General features: G+C 35.5%; 1 protein-coding gene across 3 annotated transcripts in view; it reads right to left on the bottom strand.

Moving 5' to 3' along the window:
* Positions 1-21,782, bottom strand: part of Nadsyn (NAD synthetase) — a 73,209-nt gene that overhangs the window by 9,854 nt on the left and 41,573 nt on the right. For 2 of the 3 annotated variants that reach the window (XR_011333893.1, XM_069834985.1), the window contains exons 13-15: positions 19,489-19,888; positions 17,268-17,403; positions 2,059-2,154 (exon numbers count right to left, since the gene is read on the bottom strand). Coding sequence is in view for 2 of the 3 variants with exons in the window: in XM_069834985.1 (XP_069691086.1) it covers positions 2,059-2,154; positions 17,268-17,403; positions 19,489-19,888 (632 nt within the window). In the remaining variant the exon portion in view is untranslated. The remainder of the gene's footprint in view (positions 1-2,058; positions 2,155-17,267; positions 17,404-19,488; positions 19,889-21,782) is intronic. The other variant, XM_069834987.1, reaches the window with a different exon arrangement.

The following is a 21,782-nucleotide window of genomic DNA, read 5'->3' on the forward strand; positions in this document are numbered from 1 at the left end:
ACTTTACCCGGGCACACAGGCAAAATGGATAATTAGCATAGTTTACTTTATCAAGCCACAAGACTGTCAGGAGTTATGGGAAACTTTTTTTTTTATTTACGGAGATTTGTAAGTTGACAACTAATTCCAGGTCATTTTGGCACCAAAATACAGAATGTTCCAGAAGTCCATGCATTAAATTTAAGGGATGGTAGAAGAGACCAAAACAAAAATTTTGTTGTCAGACAATTTAGGGTCAGCATTACATCCTTTGTCCACTAGATAGCATTAGAATGGGGAGTGCTGTTTCTTCAGCTGTTATGCTGGTTTATCGCATCTTACTTCCAGTCCATCTTAATGTCGAAACCTACTTACAGGTTTTCCAAGAAACTGTTCCCCTTTACTGGAGGAGTTCCCTTAACAGTAAAATAATGCATGTGGTTGCAGCATGATGGCCATACAGCACATTTCACACATAATATTCGTGCATTCAATGTCTTTCTAGACTGGTGGGTTGGAATGGCCATAGCAGGCCTATTGCTTGACTACCAACATCTCCTTACCTCACTAGTCTGGAGTTCTTCTTATGGGGTAAAATGGGTATGTTAGTGTGTGCCACTCTTACAAATGATGAGAACCACCTAAGAAACAGGATTTGACCACAGTGAACTCAATTCGTGCTACCTCTGAGATATTTGAGAGTCTGGTAGGCAATGGTTTATTGCTGTGAGCACAGTTCAGAATTCAATGATGCTCACTTTGATCAAATCCTCTGTGTGCACAGGGTGAGCAAGCAACAGCTCTATCCGGCAAGGTTACGTGTTTTATGTAATGCTTTGCTATAACTCTTAACACTATCTAGAGGGCTAAACGAAGTGCAATGCTGACCCTAAGTTGTCTGACAAAAAATGTTTGTTTTGTCCTATTCTGCTATCCCTTTTACTCTATAGCCTATTTGCTTTGCCCAGGCCTCCCCTACACAAATCTGTTTTGCATGCAAACCTCTCATATTTTTGCCATATTAACAAATATGTGGACACAAGAACATCAAGCAGAGCTAATGAAAACATAAGATATACAAAATGAAGTTTTTTCTTGTCACTGCCTTGCAGTGTAATTTAATTCCTTACATTAAGGTTTGGTTTCACTGACAACAGCTATGCCACACTGAAAATACTGACACTCATCAGATCACAAACATCAGTCAACAATGAATGTGTTTGATTTCGATGTGTGACTGCTATTCAACATTGTATATTATTAACAAAATCTTTAGTTTACATGAATTTTTAAAACAATCATCCCCAATAATTAATATAAATCTAATGTATGTTTTGTTAATGAATGTAAAGATGAAGGCTAATGGAATATGAGACGAAGGGAAATTAAATTTGTTCACTTGGCTGTAGTACTATAAAGAATAGTGCTCTATATCCAGAAAAGAGCTTTTGGTACTCATATGATACGATTCTAGAAAGCTCTGGAGTCAGTGTGTTTCGTGAAGTATTAAGAAAAGTCCTATATTTTTGTCTAGGATCCAACTTGCGCCCTCCAACAGATATCAATAATAACGACTATTCATGATCAGTCCATGTTTTAAATATCTTCTCGCAAAGTTAAGCAACAACTATGGTGAATTAATTCAGCAAGTGATTAAATCGTGATTAATCAATGTTTTATATATCTTCTCACAAAGTTAAGCAACAAATATGGTGAATTTTACCTGGGTCACATTGTGATTACCTTGTTTCTTAGTTCTGCTCAGCATGACCCAGTTAACTCAATATGCTATTACACTACTACGTAATTTGCAGGAGAAAAATACTGCAAGTGAGGGTGTGAAATGAGCTGATGTGATTCAAAGTGGTAAAGTTTTATATGAATGATGCAGAAGCCAATCATTTCTGAATGCAAATACTATCTACTAACGTGAATATGGGAGTGTGTCTTGAAATCAATGATATTTAAATATAGTGGTACTTCATGTTGATTCATACTGACGTCAACACATGCAGTTGGAAATCTGTGACATGCTAGTGCTAACACTTTCAGTGCATGTTTCAAATTAACTGTACACACCATCAGTGTTGATGGGAATGTTAGTGCCAGCTGTGCAGAGCCGCTTTGGTCTCTCGTAGTATCCACATTGCTGGTTGGCATTACTTACAGTAGTGTCTAGAAACAGAATAACACTAGACAATCCTACTTACACTTATTCTTTATTATAATTACATGTGGAAGGGTGATTTGTAAACTATAGTGTAACTGTTGTGCTTTTTTTACAGTTAAGACGTGAAGGCTATGATCGGCAACTAGTGCTCCTGGTTCCTCTACCAATAATTCCATCATTTCTTCCGAGCTGACACAAGCAGCAGAAGTAAGGTAAGATAGTGCTGATACATGGTGGATGATTTGTTTACAATGTGTAATTTTGAAATTAAGTACATTAAAAGGAATTTCAGTAAAAGTTACATTACCGTGTAGGACGCTATTTTTTGTCTATTTACAACACACACAGTTTTATTTATAGATTTAAAAAAATTACAATAGATCTGGTAATATGGTAACACAATCTAAAATCTGTATCAGTATATCTTTTTTTTTTATGTATTTTAGTAAGTAAAGTTTATGAAAGGAATTTTTCACAAATGAAGTGTCACAAAAGCTAATTATTCAATTAACAGTTCTTTATTATTAATCAACTGTTTGTGGTTGTGACATCAGTTAAAATAAGCAAAGTGAACTTTAGCAAAGTACTGAGTGACGCATTTCGGGGGGGGGGGGGGGAGGGAGGACTATAAAATTCATACTGAAAGTAACAAGATACGATTGTTTCTCCCACTTACACAGAAGGGGCCTGCACCACAGCCTGAGGCTTATTGATTTACCACTCCTGTTTAAGTCGGTACTGTTTTACTAAAGAAGACAAAAACAACGAAAGTTATATATTTTTATGAAAGTGTAAGAGCTATGGAAGTTTTACATATTATGTAGAGCTAGGTCTGAATATTTAAAACTCGTAATAATAATATTTTGTACTAATAACTTTACTAATCATAACATGCGTGATATTGGAAGTATTTAATGTAAAACAATACTTATTACAGCTAGTAACTGGGTGCTTTAGTGTAAGATTCAAAGTGTGGTTTTACAAATACAGCAAACAATAATAATGATTCTAATTACATACAGTATGATCAATATTAGCATTAAACAACCATGATATATATGTGTAGTTTATTTTTATGTCTGAATTCTGTCTCTATTATTGAGTGTTAAGTTTACCACTCTATTGTTTTTCTTTAAGAAGCTAGTACGAGGTGCATCCAGAAAGTAAATTTCCGTATTTTTAAAAAAAAAAAAAAGAACACACTTTCAGGAAAACATTTATTGGCAACAGGTACAGCAATGTTTCAGCTATTTTTCAACATAGCCACCATCAGAATTGAGACACTTGTCGTATCATGGGATCAACTTTTGTATCCCTCTGTTGTAGAACTCTGCCGCCTGTAAATGGAACCAGCGTGTGACAGACGTCTTCAGCTCTTCATCGTTGCCAAAACGTTCACCGGAGGACAGGAATTTCTTGAGGTGCAAGAAAACGTGAAAATCGCTTGGAGCAAGATCAGGACTGTAGGATGGATGATCAAACAACTCCCAGCCAAATTCCGTCAAAACAGTTGCTGTGCGCCGAGCCGTATGTGGACGAGCATTGTCATGGAGGAGCACAACACCTGCAATAAGTATTTCACGCCTCTTGTTTTGAATGGCACGTCGCAATTTTCGCAGTGTTTCACAATAATGGTCAGCATTCACTGTTTCACCTCTTTGAAGGAAGTCAATGAGCAGAATGCCCTTCCTGTCCCAGAACACCATGCACATCACTTTCCGTACCGACAGCGTCTGTTTGAATTTCGTCCTGACCGGAGATCCACTATGCCGCCAATGCATTGACTGCTGCTTGGTTTCCGGGGTGAAGTGCGAAATCCAAGTCTCATCGCCCGTGACGATCCTGTCGAGGAACTCGTCGCCGTCATCGTGATACTGTTGCAGAAATGTCAGTGCTGCTCCTAAACATTGCATTTTGTGTTCAGGTGTCAGGTTTTTTGGCACCCACCTGGCACACACTTTTTTGAACAGCAGGTGTTTAGTAACAATCTCATTCAACAAGGATCGCGATATCTGCGGAAAATGGCTTCTCAGCTCCGCAATCGTGAAGCGACGGTTCTCCATGATGCATTGCCGCACTAGCTCAACATGATCATCATTGATGAGGGACAGGTCGCCCACTGCGCTCTTCATCATGGACACTTTGACGACCTTCGGAAAACTGCTTACACCAGCGACGCACCATCTGCTTACTCATGATGTTCGGCCCATAGACCTGACAGAACTGCCGATGAATTTCAATTGGCGCAATGCTTTGTGCATTAAAGAACTTTATCACCGACCGAACCTCGCAGGCAGCGGGAGAAGGAATAAGAGCTTCCATTTCGGACCACTGCTGCCACGCTACTGGCAGCAGGCGGGACCTGTCCGGCTGGCATATGATTGATACATCATAGATCTGTTACGCATGCGCAATTGACACGGCTAATTACGTTTACTTTCAAGGGGAAAAAATCGGGAAACTTACTTTCTGGATGCACCTCGTATAAAATTTATTTTACATCCACCACTTTTGGCAGTCACATTAGATGTCAGTATCAGGTCTAGAACATACAAAAAGGTTCTGATTTATCTTACTGCTATCACCCAAAAAATTGCAATTGTCTCCTTTCTAGATCCCTTAAATTCTGCCAACTTTGAAGGCCTAATGAGTTCCAATTTTTATGTGTATTCCTTGCTTTGTATGATATCACAGCAGTTTCACTAAACATTTGTCCAGGGCAGAAAAAATTCTTGACATTGCAAGGAGCAGCTGGACAGTCAATTTGCTGTAAATATACAACACAAAGTTTCTATTTGTCCTTTCCTTCTGGAGTAGGCCGTACTATGGATTTTTAAACCAGCACCCTTGGCTGGGTTTGAATCCTGTAAACTTCGGATCAAATGGCGAACACTAGACCAATAAGAACGACAGTCATTCACAAAATGAAACAGATGACTAAGTCGTGAAATTATATGTAATGTCCTAATCTGTAGATCTCTACACTCCTAGTATGCATGATTAATTCACAAACCCTGCATCTTAAAAATTACTGTCAAACCAAGAATGGTTGCCCAAGGTGATCGGTATTAGTACCAACCTTTCTCTGTATACAATTGAGAGCCTCTGGCAGTTACCCTCTGGAATGTCTTTCAGCAGTCTGAATACAAAGGCTTTCAGGCTGGCAACATTGGCGGATTTAGAAAGTTCGCGGTCATACCAATTATGTATTTGCTGCAGTTACATATACAAAAGATACGTGACACGCATGTTAGTTGTGCAACAAGTGACTCAGGTTACATCTTATTCTGTTACAGTGCTGCATTATGTTTTGTACAGTTAAATTTCCACCAGTTCTGTAGAAGTTTTAGTCGAAATGAGTTGGCCAGGACGTATTGAAAAAAAATAATGTTATTACTACCATAGTGAATGGGAGGAATAGTTCTTATTTATTATGATGGAAGATAAGTGTGTTTGTCTTATTTAACTGCTGTATTTCCTAAAAGGCTATTTTATTATACGAATGACATGTATGGAGAAAGAAATTTTTGAGCAGTTCACCAGAAATTCGGTATAAAATTTCCTGTGGGCAGTGAACTTCGAAAGATCAAAGTGTCTGATCTTACATCAGAGACGAGTGTCCAACAGTCCACTTTTATGAAGACTGACAGTAAGGAAAAGTGGTAACACTAGCATAAGGTCACTCACTAAACGAAAAAGCCCATTTGAAGATGGAGAGGTCATTACAGAAGCTTTTTATAAGGCAGGAGAAGTATCTTTGAGTGATTTTAAAAATAAAATGGAAATACTATTTTTCATAAGACATTTTCCTTTCATGTAACACTATGATGAAGAGAACGGACATCATGTATTAGAATTTCGAGGGACAACTGCACAAGGATCTACATAAATGTTCTTTCCTGTCCTTACAGTTCAATGAACCTACTGATTTTACTTATACAGCGCAGTTATGGATTTTCGATTTTCGTCCCCATGGTTTTTCCTAACATGACATCAAGAGAAGTAATGTTAACAGTTAAATTCATGAGGGGTCAAATGAGAGGTCAAGACATTTACAATGCTTTTAAAGGTTGTATTACTACGATATATTTTCCGATACACAAATTTATGTCCATTACAACAGATGATGCACTGGCTTTGGTTGGAAATCAAGTTGGTTTTGTTACTCTCTGCAAGGATAATGAAGCTACACCTGCATCCAAATCATACCATTGTATCATTCATAAGCAAGTGCTATGTTAAAAAATGTAGAGTTAGGGTAAGGTTTATGATCCCAGCATTCAACACTTGCCTCTGATTGAGGTTCTGACTGATATGTATATTATTATCAGGCAGTATATCTCACATAACAATATGTATCAGAGGAAGAGCAATTTTGTATAAATCTTAAGTCTGATTAGTGCAATATGTTACTAGTCAGTGATGTATACAGTGAAGGGGGAAAGGAACTAGCTGCCCTACCATATAGTCTCCTGGCTTAGTTGCCTCACGAGTGATGCCTTGTTAGTGTCAACATTGAGCAATGTCAACTCAATTTGTGCCAGGAGCTTACGAAGATGCGTCTTTCGAGCTTTGCATGAAGAATGTAGATTTGAGCATGAAAATCTCCTTTTACATACAGATGTACAGTGGTTCAATTGTGCTATATTTTAAGGAGATTCAGGAGCCTACTGTCAGAAATTGGACAATTTTTAAAATGCAGAAGAGAACATTCTGGTGAGTTAGAAGACCAGCAATAGTTACTGAAGCTATCATTTATTTATGATATTACTGGAAACTGGACAAAGTAAATATTAGCTTGCAAGTAAACAAATAATAATAAATATAAAAAATAAATTAACTAAAAAACAAATTCCTGATAGTAGTAGTCATGAGCATGATCAAGAATTTCAAAGAAAGGATTAAAGGGTCATTCCATAGTGACACACGTAACATTTTTTAAGTACCTAACTATGATCTTCACAGGATATTTAATTAAATACTTAGTAATTCATGAAAAAGACATTACTGTCTTTTAACATAAGTATTCCTAAATATAAAGAAAAATTCTTAATGAAAAGGAATAATTAATAATGCAAAAAATATTAAATATTGTATGGTGTGACACACGAACATTTTCTTGCCACTAGATTAATTACCAAAATGGAAAATGTTCATATTATTGTGCCAAATGACATAAATGAATTCCGTTGTTTTCCAAACAATTAAGACACTTGTGTAGTACATGTAACTGCTAAATCACGAACTTTAAAAAAAAAATTAACAGTGCCATTAAGAAACAAAATATTGCAAATGTGTTGTGACACACGAACATTTCTGTCATGTTGGTTACTAATTGTTTTAAATGCACTATAAATACATCACTTCTTGTGGAAGACTATGCCTACAGTTCTTATTATACAAAACAACACTAGATTACACTAAAATACACTTTTAAGTTTAAAATATCCACGGTTGTTTACAACCATATGTGGTGATATTTCCTGTGTAATGTCATGTGACGAATATACCAATATGTCAACCATTTGTAGTACTTCCCTTCCTTGGACATTACAGACACTTTAAATTCTTCGCCACCACAAGATTTTGTAACTTCATATGTAGCCTATATTTGATGTCTTTTTTTTTTTTTTTTACTTGGTCATTTAACGACACTGTATCAACCACTAGGTTATTTAGTGTCAATGGGATTGGTGATAGCAAAATGGTATTTGGCGAGATGAGGCCGAGAATTCGCCATAGATTACCTGACATTCGCCTTATGGTTGGAGAAAACCTCGGAAAAAACCCAACCAAGTAATCAGCCCAACTCAAATTCTTGAAAATACTATCAAAAATGTTCAAAATGTATTAATATTTATATCAATAGAAAAACTAATATAGATTTAAAAAGGCCTAACTTTTAGAATTGCTAAATGATACCTAGGGTAAATTAATTAATGTTATTAAATAAAACGATTTTAAATTAATATCAGAAATTTAGTACCATTTACCTAATGTGCAAATAATTACACCAATTTATTTATACATAGGCCTAGTATGGTGGCTATCTATTTACGATATAAATGTACTGCATAAGCTTGTTTTTAATATGAAATAAATTAACATAAATCAATTTTTTAAGTTTTTAATTCAAGGAATTAAAAAAATAATAAATATTTTATACGAACTTTAGGCATAAATTGTCTTATGCTAATTTTAGGCCTACACACTATATTTTTACAACAGTTGTTGTTTAGTCTGTCCAAAGACAGGTGTGAACCTCACAAGTGATACCAAGAAGGCACCACTCATGAGGAAACTAGGCCAGGAGATAATGGAATAGCGTGGCCAGTTCCTTTCCCCCTTACAACAGTTATGGAACACACATTTTCAAGAGTGTTTAACTTACAGTTTATGTACTTTGAAAAAAAAAAAAAAAAAAAAAAAACGCACAGGTGCGTGTGCACGCACACACAATTATCTTAATCAACAATAAGTATTTGAAATTCCACTACTAATTATGTTTAGACGTGAAGATTTCCAATAACAACAAAACTTGTAACTGGATTTTAGGATAAACTTTAGTGACACACGAACATAACATTTTTGTTCGTGTGTCACAGTCATTGTGTTACGTGTGTCACATGTTTTTCTTGTAGAATACGTACAGCTGTCAAAAAAAAAAGTGGCCGCACTCGTGAACAGCGAATATTTTCAAAGTCCACTTCGGGTCGCGGCGATGTTACACGATGCATGTGCTTGTACAAGCAGTTCCGGAACTATGAAAGTGTTCCATATCTGCGCCTCGTAGACCAGCGGTAGAGTGCTTGTTTAATGATTCAAAGGTCGTGGGTTCGGGCCTTCAAGTTTTCATTTTATTTTTTAATCGTTCTTTAGCGATGTAAATAATATTCAAATTATCATTTATATCCAGTTATCGTTCTTTATGGATATCACGTTATTTATATTTTGTTATCGTTCTTTAGAGATATGAATAAAATTCAGGTCATCATTTGTATTCTGTTATCGTATTATAACGATATGAATAATAATTATTATTGTATCTCCAATGGGGGTTAGCCCTATTTTACATATGTATGTTAGGGCTATAGTTTTATACACAAAAAAGATAAGCATAAAGAGAAATGGAAAAGAAAATTGAATTAGCTTACGCGATGTAAACAAAACATAAACAATCCGTAAATTAGGCATTGCGATTGCAAAACAAATATCAGGTATCAATTTGAAACATACAAAAACATTAACAACACACATACGTAACACTTCTATAACACAAATATGCAGCTTTCCGTACCATACATCATAAATTAATACACAATAGTCACACAAACACAATCAAACTATAATTACGACATTGCAACGACATCAAGCATCCCATAACTGACTCACATACATAACAAATCAAGCATCCGTTACAACACATACACTTCAACATAGTAACCACACTTTTAAAAGTTACAAATTTGGCTCCAAGAAGAATAAATAGGACACTGTTACTAATTACTATTCTTCTACAATTTCTTAAATACATCTGTAATAAATCTGTGAAATTCCGATATGAATAATATTCACGTTTTTTATATTGTTATCGTTCTTTAGCGATTTAAATAATATTCAAGTTATCATTTATATTCTGTTTTCCTTCATTAGCATTATAAAACAATATTCAAGTTATTTACATTGTTATTGTTCTTTCGCAATATATTAATTAAACAAATCGATATTTATCATTTATATTTTGTTATCGTTCTTTAGTGATACTGTATAAATAATATTCAAGTTATTTATATTGTAATCGTTCTTTAGCGATATAAATAACATAAATTTAATATTAGGTTTGGAAAAATCCAGTTGCATAATACTGGTATTAGTTTTTCTTTTTGTATTAATACATTATACTATCTTGAACCACAATGAAATGAAAAGGAGTAACGAGGAATTGAACCTGAGATGTTGGCATCTAAATTCCGACGTTCGTCCGCTGAGCTACGAGAGCAAAAGTGTGGAAACATTTTCGGAAAAATTTGCCCAATCACAATAAGATTTTCTGATGATTCGTAGAAGCTAGTCCAGGATGCGGGGGGCAAAGGCTAATTGAGATTTCCCGGTCTCTGACCGGGTCAAACATCCTGATAGAATTAATATTTAACCCTTGCTGTGACTTTCGGTGAAGTCCGGAGGGCCCAATTAGTCAAATCCACTCTCCTCATCTCCACGCTTGGGCCCCCTGGAATTTAATAAGATGCGAAAGAGATAGTGGTGTCTGGAAAGCAACGGGATGTTACCGCATTTAGGCCTATCCTTCCCAAGAAAACTGCAAACATGAACAAAGGAAGCTTTTAATAGAAGAAGGAGGATGTTCTGCAGACCTCTGGAAAAAGAACTAAGGAAGAGACTAGTGAAGTGCTTTGTGTGGAGTGTGGCATTGTATGGGGAAAGAACATGGACATTACGACGAAATGAAGAGAAACGAATTGAAGCATTTGAAATGTGGATGTGGAGAAGAATGGTGCGTGTAAAGTGGACAGACAGAATAAGAAATAAAATTGTGTTTGAAAAAGTGAGTGAAGAAAGAATGATGCTGAAACTGATTAGAAAGAGAAAAAGGAATTGGTTGGGTCTCTGGTTGAAAAGAATAATAGACGACATTAGGATACGTGGATCATATGCGGAGACTAAGAGGAAGGCAGAAAATAGGAAAGATTGGAGATTGCTGTGTTTGCAATGAAAGACCTGCCCATGGACAGAACATTTATGTGTGTATGTTCAGAATGCCTGGAATATCATGTCTAAGAACAGTCGCTATTTGCAAAGATTAGTCAATTCCATGCCCACTCAACTGCAAGATGATCGAGATAAGAGGAAGATAGACTAAATATTGAATTGTAGCTTTTTGTTTTGTTTTTTGAATGCTTAATTGTTTGAATGTTTTAAGGCCAACGCCAGTAAATTTGTTATGTTTATGCCACAAAAGATATTTTATTGAGAATAAAATCTTTTTTCTTTCCATTTGCAGCCACAATATCATAATGATAATGATAAAGTCATGGCATAATATATTAATGAACCTGATGTTAATTACTAAAATAATCATAAAAGAGAAAGGAGCCATTATGTCTAGTTTGTCTCTCTCAAAAACAGAACAAAAAAGGACATAAAAAGCACGAGGTTGTAGTCGAACGCAGGACCTCATGAATAAGAGGCCTGAACGCTACCATTATGCTATCGAATAACACACAGTATACTTCAATTATAACTGTAGATATCAGGCAACGTGTTCCAACAACATGTAACATCGCCTGTCTCCGAATTGTAGTGAAGATACCCGAAGGGAACTTTGTTTCAGGAGAGCGGCCACTTTTTCTTTTGACAGCTGTACATAAATCAAAATGTTGTCCATATAAGAAGTTGATTGTTATGTGATGTTTCTCACTTTTACATTTCACATGAAAAAATTAAATGGTTTTGAAGAAATATAAACAAATGTCCATTTGAGCGTGACACACGAACTCTCAACCTTCCCTTGTAATAATTGCAATCAAGCACGAAATAATCATTGTATTACGGTTTCTATGCATTGTAATTATTAACAAAGGTCCGCACTTCATTATTAATTGCATTTAACATACAGAAGTAATGATTTATTTGCCTTAAATGTGCATTCAAATATGTGATTTTTAGTAGATAATTTCGTGCTCTTAAACCACAGACTTCTTGGCGCTTTTTCTCCCACATACGTGTTGTTACACAATGAGTGTTATCAGCAGGGAAAGGATTTATATGTAAATACATATTTACTTATAAAGCTAATATAATTTATATTTTGCATTATCTTTATGTTTCACAATGTGTAGGGTTGAAAAATCCTACTTTTATTTTCCATATTTTTCCATATTTTAGAGTTTAGTACATATTTTCGTTAATTTCCATATATTTTCCATATTTCATATAAAACAGTCCATATTATATTAGGTTTAACAATAAAACAAAACAAAATTCCATTAACTTTTAAAAATACATTTCAACAATAGAGATTTAAACACATGTTCAGTAATCCCTTTAACATCAGAGTTATTTGAAAATTAGCAGTCCTATCAACAATGGGAAAGTAAGTTACAAAACTGTATTAATTTAATTTAAAATTTTTAACAGACTTCAGTTGTGCAGCTCAATAGTTAAATGCCAGTCAGAGTACACATAGGTTCAGTTTTGTAAATCATACTATAAAGACGGTAAATATGCCAAAAGTACGTCATTCAGTCAATTTAAAATCAAAACTAACAAGTTACATTTCAGAATTTAAAGAAGATGGTTTATCAACTGACAATAAAATATTATTTTGTAATTTGTGTCAGTGTGCAGTATCATCTACACAAAAGTTCCTGGTGCAACAACACATTACAACTAGTAAACATCAGGCCAACAAACAACTAAATTCCAAGCAGAGACAATTGTTTTTAACACAACCAACAACATCGAATGTAAGATCTGAGTTTAACATCGACCTGTGCCGTTCTCTCATCTCTGCTGATATTCCTCTCTACAAACTAAAGAATAAGGTCTTCAGGGAATTCCTTGAAAAATATACTCAACATACAATCCCGGATGAGTCAACACTTAGGAAGACGTATGCTCCATCCATCTACGATGAGACAATACAGAAGATAAGAGATGAAATTAAAGATAGTTCAATTTGGGTTTCCATTGATGAGACTCCCGACAAAGAAGGTAGACTTGTTGGTAATGTAGTTATCGGTTTGTTAAGTGAACAATATTCTGAACGAATTCTTTTACATTGTGATGTTCTAGAAAAGTGCAATAACAAAACTATAGTTAAACTGTTCAACGAAGCTATGGGTATCCTGTGGCCAAAGGGTATTATGTACGATAATGTGTTATTCTTTATTAGCGATGCTGCCCCTTATATGGTCAAAGCTGGACAAGCATTATCTGTTGTATATCCTAAATTGACTCATTTTACTTGTGTGGCGCATGCATTTCATCGTGTGGCAGAAGTGGTCAGAGACAATTTCCCTAAAGTAGATTTGTTGATTTCATCAGTGAAAAAAGTATTTCTCAAAGCTCCCAGTAGAGTTAACGTGTTGAAAGAAATGTACCCTGAAATTCCATTGCCACCAAAGCCAATTTTAACTAGATGGGGTACATGGCTAGAAGCAGTTGAATATTATGCCGAACATATAGACTCTATTAACAATGTTCTCCTTGCATTGGACTCTGAAGATGCAGTCTCAATTGATACTGCGAAAACAGTTACCTGTGACATAAGTGTGAAGAATGACTTAGCTCACATTCAGCATACATTTTCATGCATCATAAAAACGCTCAAAAGTCTCCAAAATAGGCACCTTTCACTATCTGAAAGTTTTGAAATTATAAATAGTACTGTGGAACAACTGAATCGTGGTAGAGGTAAAGTTGCAGATGCAGTAAGAGCTAAGGTGGACACTGTACTTTCAAAAAACCCTGGATATGAAGAACTACAAAAGGTTGTTGCTGTGATGAGTGGTGAATCAACAGTGAAGATTAACTTGGACTTATCCCCAGCAGACATTGTGAAATTGAATTATGTACCAGTTACTTCTTGTGACGTCGAACGCTCTTTTAGTCAGTATAAATCTATCCTCAGAGACAATAGAAGAAGATTCACTTTTCAGCACTTGAAAGAAATGTTTGTAACCTATTGTTATGGTAACAGACAATAAAAATTGTGTTTTGTTGAAACTACATTGGAAGATAAGGTACGTCCATTATATTTTTTGTTTAGTTTGATTAAAATGTACCAATATTTAACGTACATAGTCATTTTTTTATAATTTTAAGTCCATATTTAATTCCATATTTTGGTAAAAATCCATATTTAATTCCATATTTTGGTAAAAATAACTACATATATATTTACATATTTCATATATTTTTAGTCCATATAAATCCGTTCCCTGGTTATCAGATTCAAAAAATTCGGATCATAACGAAAAAAATGACATATGACAAGCAGAAATTCGTGAGATTTTTATTTTTCGTGAAAATGTCGCATTTTCGTGGAATGACCCTATAATGTTTGCAACTCAGCAGAGGAAGTGATTTAAAGAACTTTATTTGCATGGAAGAAGAGTGCAGGGACAAAACATTTCCCAATTTCAAATGCCTTGCAAAGCAATTACATAATTTCCACACGGAATTTGAAATGAGATTTAAAGAGTTCTCCGAGTTAGAAGGCATTTTCATTTCAGAAATTGAAAACTGAATGCGTGAATGAACTCAATTCTAAAATATCAGTATTAATGGAAGGAGCCCCAAGAAAAGTAGAAGAAATAATAAAGAAATTGTGCTGCGATATTTACCTGAGAGCAAGGGTCACTGATAGCAATACACCTCACTTCTAGAAATTATTTTATTATTATTTTTTTTTTTTAATCCATTGCCACCAGGTTGTCATTTGACATTTCTGGTCTCTGCTGGCAATGGCTTATTTGTAACTCACTTCTGAGGCTGGGGTGCCTGTAAGGCTCAGTTACGCTGCCCCAATGATATTATGATTATGAAGTGCCAGGAGAGGTCTTAAACCTAAGCCTAACCTAATTTCCAGACCATGGACGAACACAGGAACTTTAAGGAAAAATTCCTGTGTTCTAACTGGGAATCGAACCTGGGATCTCATGAACTGTAGTCAGAAGTTCTGACCACTAGCCCATGAGGCTGGTCCTTCTGGAAATTACTGTCTGAAGAATTCCATCCAAATATTAAAAGCTGGCATTTTATTTGAAAGCATTTTTCGAATCTGCATATTTATGTGAGTCAGCATTCTCTACAATGAACATAATTAAAACTCAACAGAGGAACCGATTAACTCATAACCTCATGTCCTGCAGTAACATTGTATGACTTGCAACAAGATAAACTTAATGATGGAATGCAGTGTGAAGTGTCTGACAACAGATAAAGTGGGGTGAGAGAGAGCTACCCATGTCTTTTTTTGTATGGATTGCAGTGTTATGTGTCCAGCAATAAACAAAACGTTTCTTTAAAAAATAAAGTAAAAAATAAAATAAACTAGAAATGGACTGTGGTGATAATTAGTATCTGATAACACTGATATTTTCGAGAGACTGTGGTGATAATTAGTATCTGATAACACTGATATTTTCGAGAAAATAAAAAAGTAGTAGTAATAATGAAGTTATGCTTTTTTTTTTAGAATAGTTAAGTGTTGTTGTTGTTTTCTAATGCCAGGCGTTTGACAATAAAGTCATTTGACCTCTTGCACTCTAATATTTTTCAAAGATATTATCATGACCAGCCAATGAAGCACAGATTTTGAGGTGTTCCGAATCCATTTCTTGGTTTGAGTTGCACAATGGGCAGTTAGGGGACTGATATATTCCAATTCTATGCAGGTGTTTAGCCAAACAATCATGGCCTATTGCCAACCTAAATGCAGCTACAGACGATTTTCGTGGTAAATCGGGAATTAACTGTGGATTTTGATGCAGAGAGTTCCATTTTTTCCCTTGGGATTGTGTTATCAAATTTTGTTTGTTGAAGTCTAAGTACGTAGATTTAATAAATCTCTTCACAGAGGTTAAATGGCAAGTTGTAGCCGATTTAAGTGAACACCATATTTTAACGTTTTGGTGGCTACTTCATTCACACACAACCCCAGAATGTCTGGAGGACCACACCTGCTGTTGGTCGACGGGTCCATTGGACCTAGCTGGGAGATCTTGTTGATCACCAGCTTTCCCTCCTTAAGCCACTGGAGGACGATTTTAGTGCCATAGCAGGTCAGCACTAGGAACAGAAAAGTAGAAAGAGGAGGAAGGAAAGGGAAATGAACCCCTAGGCCTCGAATGCTCTAATGCCGTCGGGATCAAAGAAAGAAAGAAAGTTAAGTAAGTAATGTTAATTTTATGGCATATCTGTCTGTCATTAATTGATTAGAAGACCACTAGTAATTTCTGAAATGAAAAGTAACTCTAAAACCCAAAAAGATTGGCCATCCCTTTTATAAATGAACCCATGATTCATGTCATTGCACTACTATTTATTTCTCAGGCCCATAAACCTTTGATTCTAGTACATGAATTAAAAGACCTTCTTCTTTACTGAGGTACATACTGCAAACCAAAAATCTCCCTGAATGTGACAGGAGTTGAAGTTCCGCAAATTTGGTGAGAAATCAGCTCACTAAGCTACAGTTATGACTAGGGAACGGATTTCTGGGTGTTAAAAAAGAGAGATTTAGGATTTTATAAATTCCAATTTAGGACTTTTAGGAGTTTATATAAAATTAACAATAAAATTAAAGCTTTTAATTCTAGTAACTATTCCATTTTAGGTAGATTTTATGTACAAAGAGCTGGTACTCACAATGAGTGCTACTGAACTGAAGACTCAAATTATATCAGTAGCAGGGACTGATTGCTGATTGATCAGTTTCATTTCGCACAATAGAGGTGCATTAACATGAAAACTAATTTGTAAGTTGTTGCCTAACATAAACAACCTACCACCACTTTTATGCTAGGATCGACTTTTCCAAACGAATTTTGATTCCGGGAAATTATATAAAATCTTCTTCCCCTCGTCTTCTAAGACCAATATGGAACGAACTTACAAGACCAGCGTTTATAAGATAATTTTTTTAAAAAGCATTTTTGTAGTTCTTGGGCATTTTTGCATTTTTAGTATGGTACGGTATTTTTATTTTAAATATATACTATCTGCAGAAAACACTATAGCCCAGAAGTATTGGAGAGCATGAATACTAATGGCTTCATTGCTAGATGCAAGGCAATGAAACAACAACATATATGTAAAATACTAAAAAGATGTTTTTCAGACACAAACATAATTTTTAGGCATTTATAGGAGTTTATGGTTCATTTAGACACTTTAAGTTCTATAGAATTTTAATAGGAGGATCCAGTGTACATGAAACATAGAAATATCTCAGTAATATACATCTAGGATGTAGCAAACAAAATAGGTACAGAACAAGAAATCCATTCCCTAGTTATGACATGCCTGCATTTCAGCTTCCAGAAATGTAAACACACATGCATGCACGCACGCACACACTCACACTAACACTAACCTTTCAGAACTTTGCTGGCAGTAGCATTAGAAGTCTTAGACCCAGAGGAGCTACCCTGCAGTCCTGGTGAGACTCTCTGTCCAGGCGCAGTTTTGTTCACTTGCTCCTCCCACTGTGCTGTGCCTAGTGTCTGTAGCTGCAGTAAAATGCAGTTAGTGATTACTGTGTAATGTTCATCTGCATAATGTTACTATTTATTCTATATCTGCAGTATATTTCCTCCATTTATACTTTGTTCATAATATACTACATGGAGAAAGTAATGTTACATTTACTCAAATATTACACATCAATTTTTAACGATAATATTGCAATACAGTGAATATAAAGCCAGACCTTGTAAGTTAGATAAATAGAAAAATACATATCTGGAAAACTCTCAAAGTTCAGAATATAAAAGTAAAAATTGCGGTAAATTACACCAACAAAATTGGAAAGATCTGGTCAATAGAATGAGTACAGAAAGGATCTCCAAACAAGCACTTTCGTACCGACCAAAAGACAGAGAGATTTGGGGTCATCAAGGAATAAGTGGAATGGCCTTAAAGAGCAGTAGTGGAACTTGATGTAGTGGAACTGGATGTAATGGACCTAATCCGAAATCGTTCACGATGATGATGATGATGACAATGATGACACTGAATATGAACAAAATCCTTCTATTAGTTTAGGTCAGTGGTTCCTAAACTTTTTTTATTGCGGATCCTTTTCGACTCAAAAAAAGATTCACGGATCCTCAAATTAAATTAAATTAAATTAAATTAAATTAAATTAAATTAAATTAATCACTAGATGAATATAGATATAAATTTAATATGCCTCCATATTTATATTCTGTACGTATTTAACATCGACAATATGTCCACAACTACATTAATTATCATATATAGCCATGAGTTTTCATAAACATGCAGTAGTATTTATAAACTGCGTGTATTTTTTTCTGTAATTACACGCATAAGTATAAAAAACATTACCTTCAAATAGCTAATGTGGAGAATGGTGTTCTTTCCTGTCTCACAACTCACCCAGTATGACCCCTCATTGTCGGTTTTTGCACATTTCACCAACGTATTCTAGCATTGTTTTAACCCTTTACATTTACGGTGAAAAAAATGTATGTTCTTGTTCTTACATTCGGGGTGGTTTGTTTCCAAACGTTTATGCAGTTTTGCGGGCAATAAAAAACTGTTACTTAACACTTTGTTACATAGCACACAAAGGGCGTCCAGAGCAATTTTATTCCCTGTACACGTAAATTCAAGAGCCAATCATATTTTCGTTTTTTGGCTGATTCACCTGTTTTTAAATTAGCAGCACTAGGATGTGATACATGACAAGGTAATCAACTGGTTTCTGGAGAAAACACTGTATAATATGAAAATTAAAGTTATTCGTAATATTAAATTAATATTATTATATTCGGAATCAAAGACACGTGATTATTTACACGCAGTTTAACACGAACACCTCATACTGAACGAATAAAAACTGACTTCACAATAAAAGTAGCAGAAGCAGAACGCATGCACAATGGACGAAATTAGTTTTTTTTTTAAACAAGTGTCAAAATTTATTGCTGACTAGATAACTTTGTGAATCAAATTTATTTTACAATTAAGACATAAGTATCTGAGTACATTTATAAAAACTTATTCTTACATCGTTGGTGTCTCAAGAGAAAAAACTGCAAACATTCACACACACCAAGCAGATAAGAACTAACTAACTAATAACTCACCACCCTCGCCAATCAGACAAAAATTTTCAATAGAATTGACTGACTTAACTGAAAAAAGAAAGTCGCGCTTTTTACGCAGTTCTAAAGCGAGCTTATGCAAGAGTGAGATCTGGTCATCTACTCTTGCTGATATACCAACTTTCACAAGAACAATCACGTACAGTACTGTACAATCGCATGGAGAAAAATGGTAGGACTAGTATTATATATTATTTATTTTAAAATACATAATGCCAACAACAGATCCCCTGATAAGTGTTGGCAGATCCCCAGGGGTCCGTGGAGCACACTTTGGGAACCACTGGTTTAGGTGAAAAGACTGCATTCAAACAGACATGCCAAAAATAACTTTTCAGTAAGAGTGATGCTGAGAACATTTCTATGAAACTTTCAAAAAAGGTATTTTGCAGCAACACAATACTTCATCAATACTTCGCATAATAAAGTAAGAACTCTCTAGAGGAAGAGAAATTATCTCACCTGTTCATCAATAGCTCTGAATTGCCAGGTCCACTGAGCATTGTACAAGAAGGGACGGTGGTCATACCGGTTGTCATCAGGGGAGTAGGTCTCAGCATGATATGAAGGAGTCATCACAGTCATTTTATGCCTGTTGATGGCATAACAGCGGAAGAAGTGCTTCACTTTATTAGCCACCTGCTCTGGAGTGCAATCATCACGCCACATATGCACCAGTTTACAAAACATGGAGAATGGCCCACACTTATTCTGCTTACGCAGGCGTCCGAACACTGAGAGCTCTTGATACGTCATACCCATGTCTTTTTCGTCTGTTTGAGCCAGATGTCCGTCCTGTAGTGGTTCGAGCTCAGCTGTAGGTGGAGCCTCAATAATGTCGGTCAGGACCGGTACATTGAACCTGAACACACATGACAGAAGAACAAATAAATTAAAAAAAAAATACCAATGATGTTGGTTTATTGGTTTCCAATGTTGACCACATGACAACTAAGACATTGCTCTTTCTCAACTGACCTTGGTTTAAACCGACACCACTTTCAATTTGTGCCACTCACAGATTTAAAATCAGAAGTATAATTCATGTAGGAGATTGTGGATCAGTAGATTTTCAATAAAGATGTTTTCACTCTTTTTCTTCAAAGGATCTCTAAAACACTGCGACATTTACTCCCCAATAGTTAAGAAAAGTACTGGGTGTTCAGTTCAAAGTGTGTCATGGCTCGCTGTATGCCATCACGTGGCTAGTCGATGAGCCTAGAGAATTCAATCTTCCTACACTTCCGCAGAGGTGTATTACTTATCTGCCAGAGAAGTTGCCTACCAAGTATGGCGTTCATTCAGAAGAGTACTTACCGATACGTACGGTAATGCCGGTAGTGGCAGGAATGTGAACTGTTTCGAAACATGTACTGAGGTGAGTTTTTTCTTACTGTCGGGATATGGGAAGAGGGTTAAGATGATTACTTACGTATTTGTTGACATTAACTTCGACGGTCAACATGGACACAGAGCATTTGATTTGTATTGTGGAATGTTGCCATACACAACCAATGATAACAAATACCCTGCGTACGACTTGGCAGTGCAAAACACAGTTCGAAAGAGGTTATGGTAGCACACAGACCGTACAGACCGCCATCTGTTGCTACGATGTTCAAGTTATACCGTACACGTTCTCAAGTTCAGATTAAACGCCTTGATTAATAGGCAACTTCTCTGACACGAAAGCTGAAACTCACTTCAAATCGCTGACTCAACAACAGTGATGTCATGACACACTTTGAAATGAACATCCAGCAGAACTGACAGCTTTAACATAGGAATTTTACTGCAGTAAATCTACTATATGAAACCAAGGCTTTATTTCCTCATCTGTTACATTCTGAAGATTTGTGTGTTGAGTCTGTAACTCATGAGGTCAAGTTGTGCCAACAATACCAAGGACAAACATCATACTAATGACAGCCTGTATAAACATAAACATTAACATTATCAATAATGTTGCAGCTGAAGCAGCAACAGCAGCAATAATCCTAAATGTAATTAAACCGAAAGCATTGCAAAATCAGAGACATTTCTGAAAGCATGCATTACAAAATCAGAGATATTTGATCTGGTGTATCACAATCTTAAAACATTAGGAAATCTATGAGTTATATAGCTGAGGTGAGATCGACAGGTTTAAACTGTTTAACTCAATGCCTTTTTTGTTCACTTGCATTTTGTTTCCCTTATGCTGTGTATTAACATTTGTTTTGGTATCAGTCATTTTCTATTCCATTAATAATAATGTTTTGATAGTCTATTCAATACCGGGTATTGTTTCAGGTAACCTATTAAGCTGAATACCTATATCGAGTATCTGTTTGAAGTCTATGTTACATTTCTTATCTAATTAAGTGTATAAATGGCTGATCAGGAACCTATTTTTGTCACTACTATTCTTTATTTGTGATTTTTTCTTCCATAACAGTGTTTCCCTGCGTATTCTCTGCAGAGTTCTTTTAATTATTCCACACAGATAAATATATTTTCTTATATATTAGGTTAATACATTAAGTTCGTAGCATTTTTGTTCATCATCACAAACTCCACTGTTAGACTGTTCATTGTTTATCTTGTTATTTTCAGTGTTGTGCTTGCAAATATGCCTTGAATTTTGCGGATTTGAAGAAAGTCTGTGCTAAAGAAGATGGAATGTCAAGTGGAAAAGAACGAACACTTCCGACATATTCTTCTGTTTAAGTTTAATGGAGGAGCAAAGGCTGTGGTGGCAGCTCGAAACATTTGTG

The sequence above is a fragment of the Periplaneta americana genome, chromosome 9, assembly GCF_040183065.1.
Source record: "Periplaneta americana isolate PAMFEO1 chromosome 9, P.americana_PAMFEO1_priV1, whole genome shotgun sequence".
Classification (NCBI taxonomy): domain Eukaryota; kingdom Metazoa; phylum Arthropoda; class Insecta; order Blattodea; family Blattidae; genus Periplaneta; species Periplaneta americana.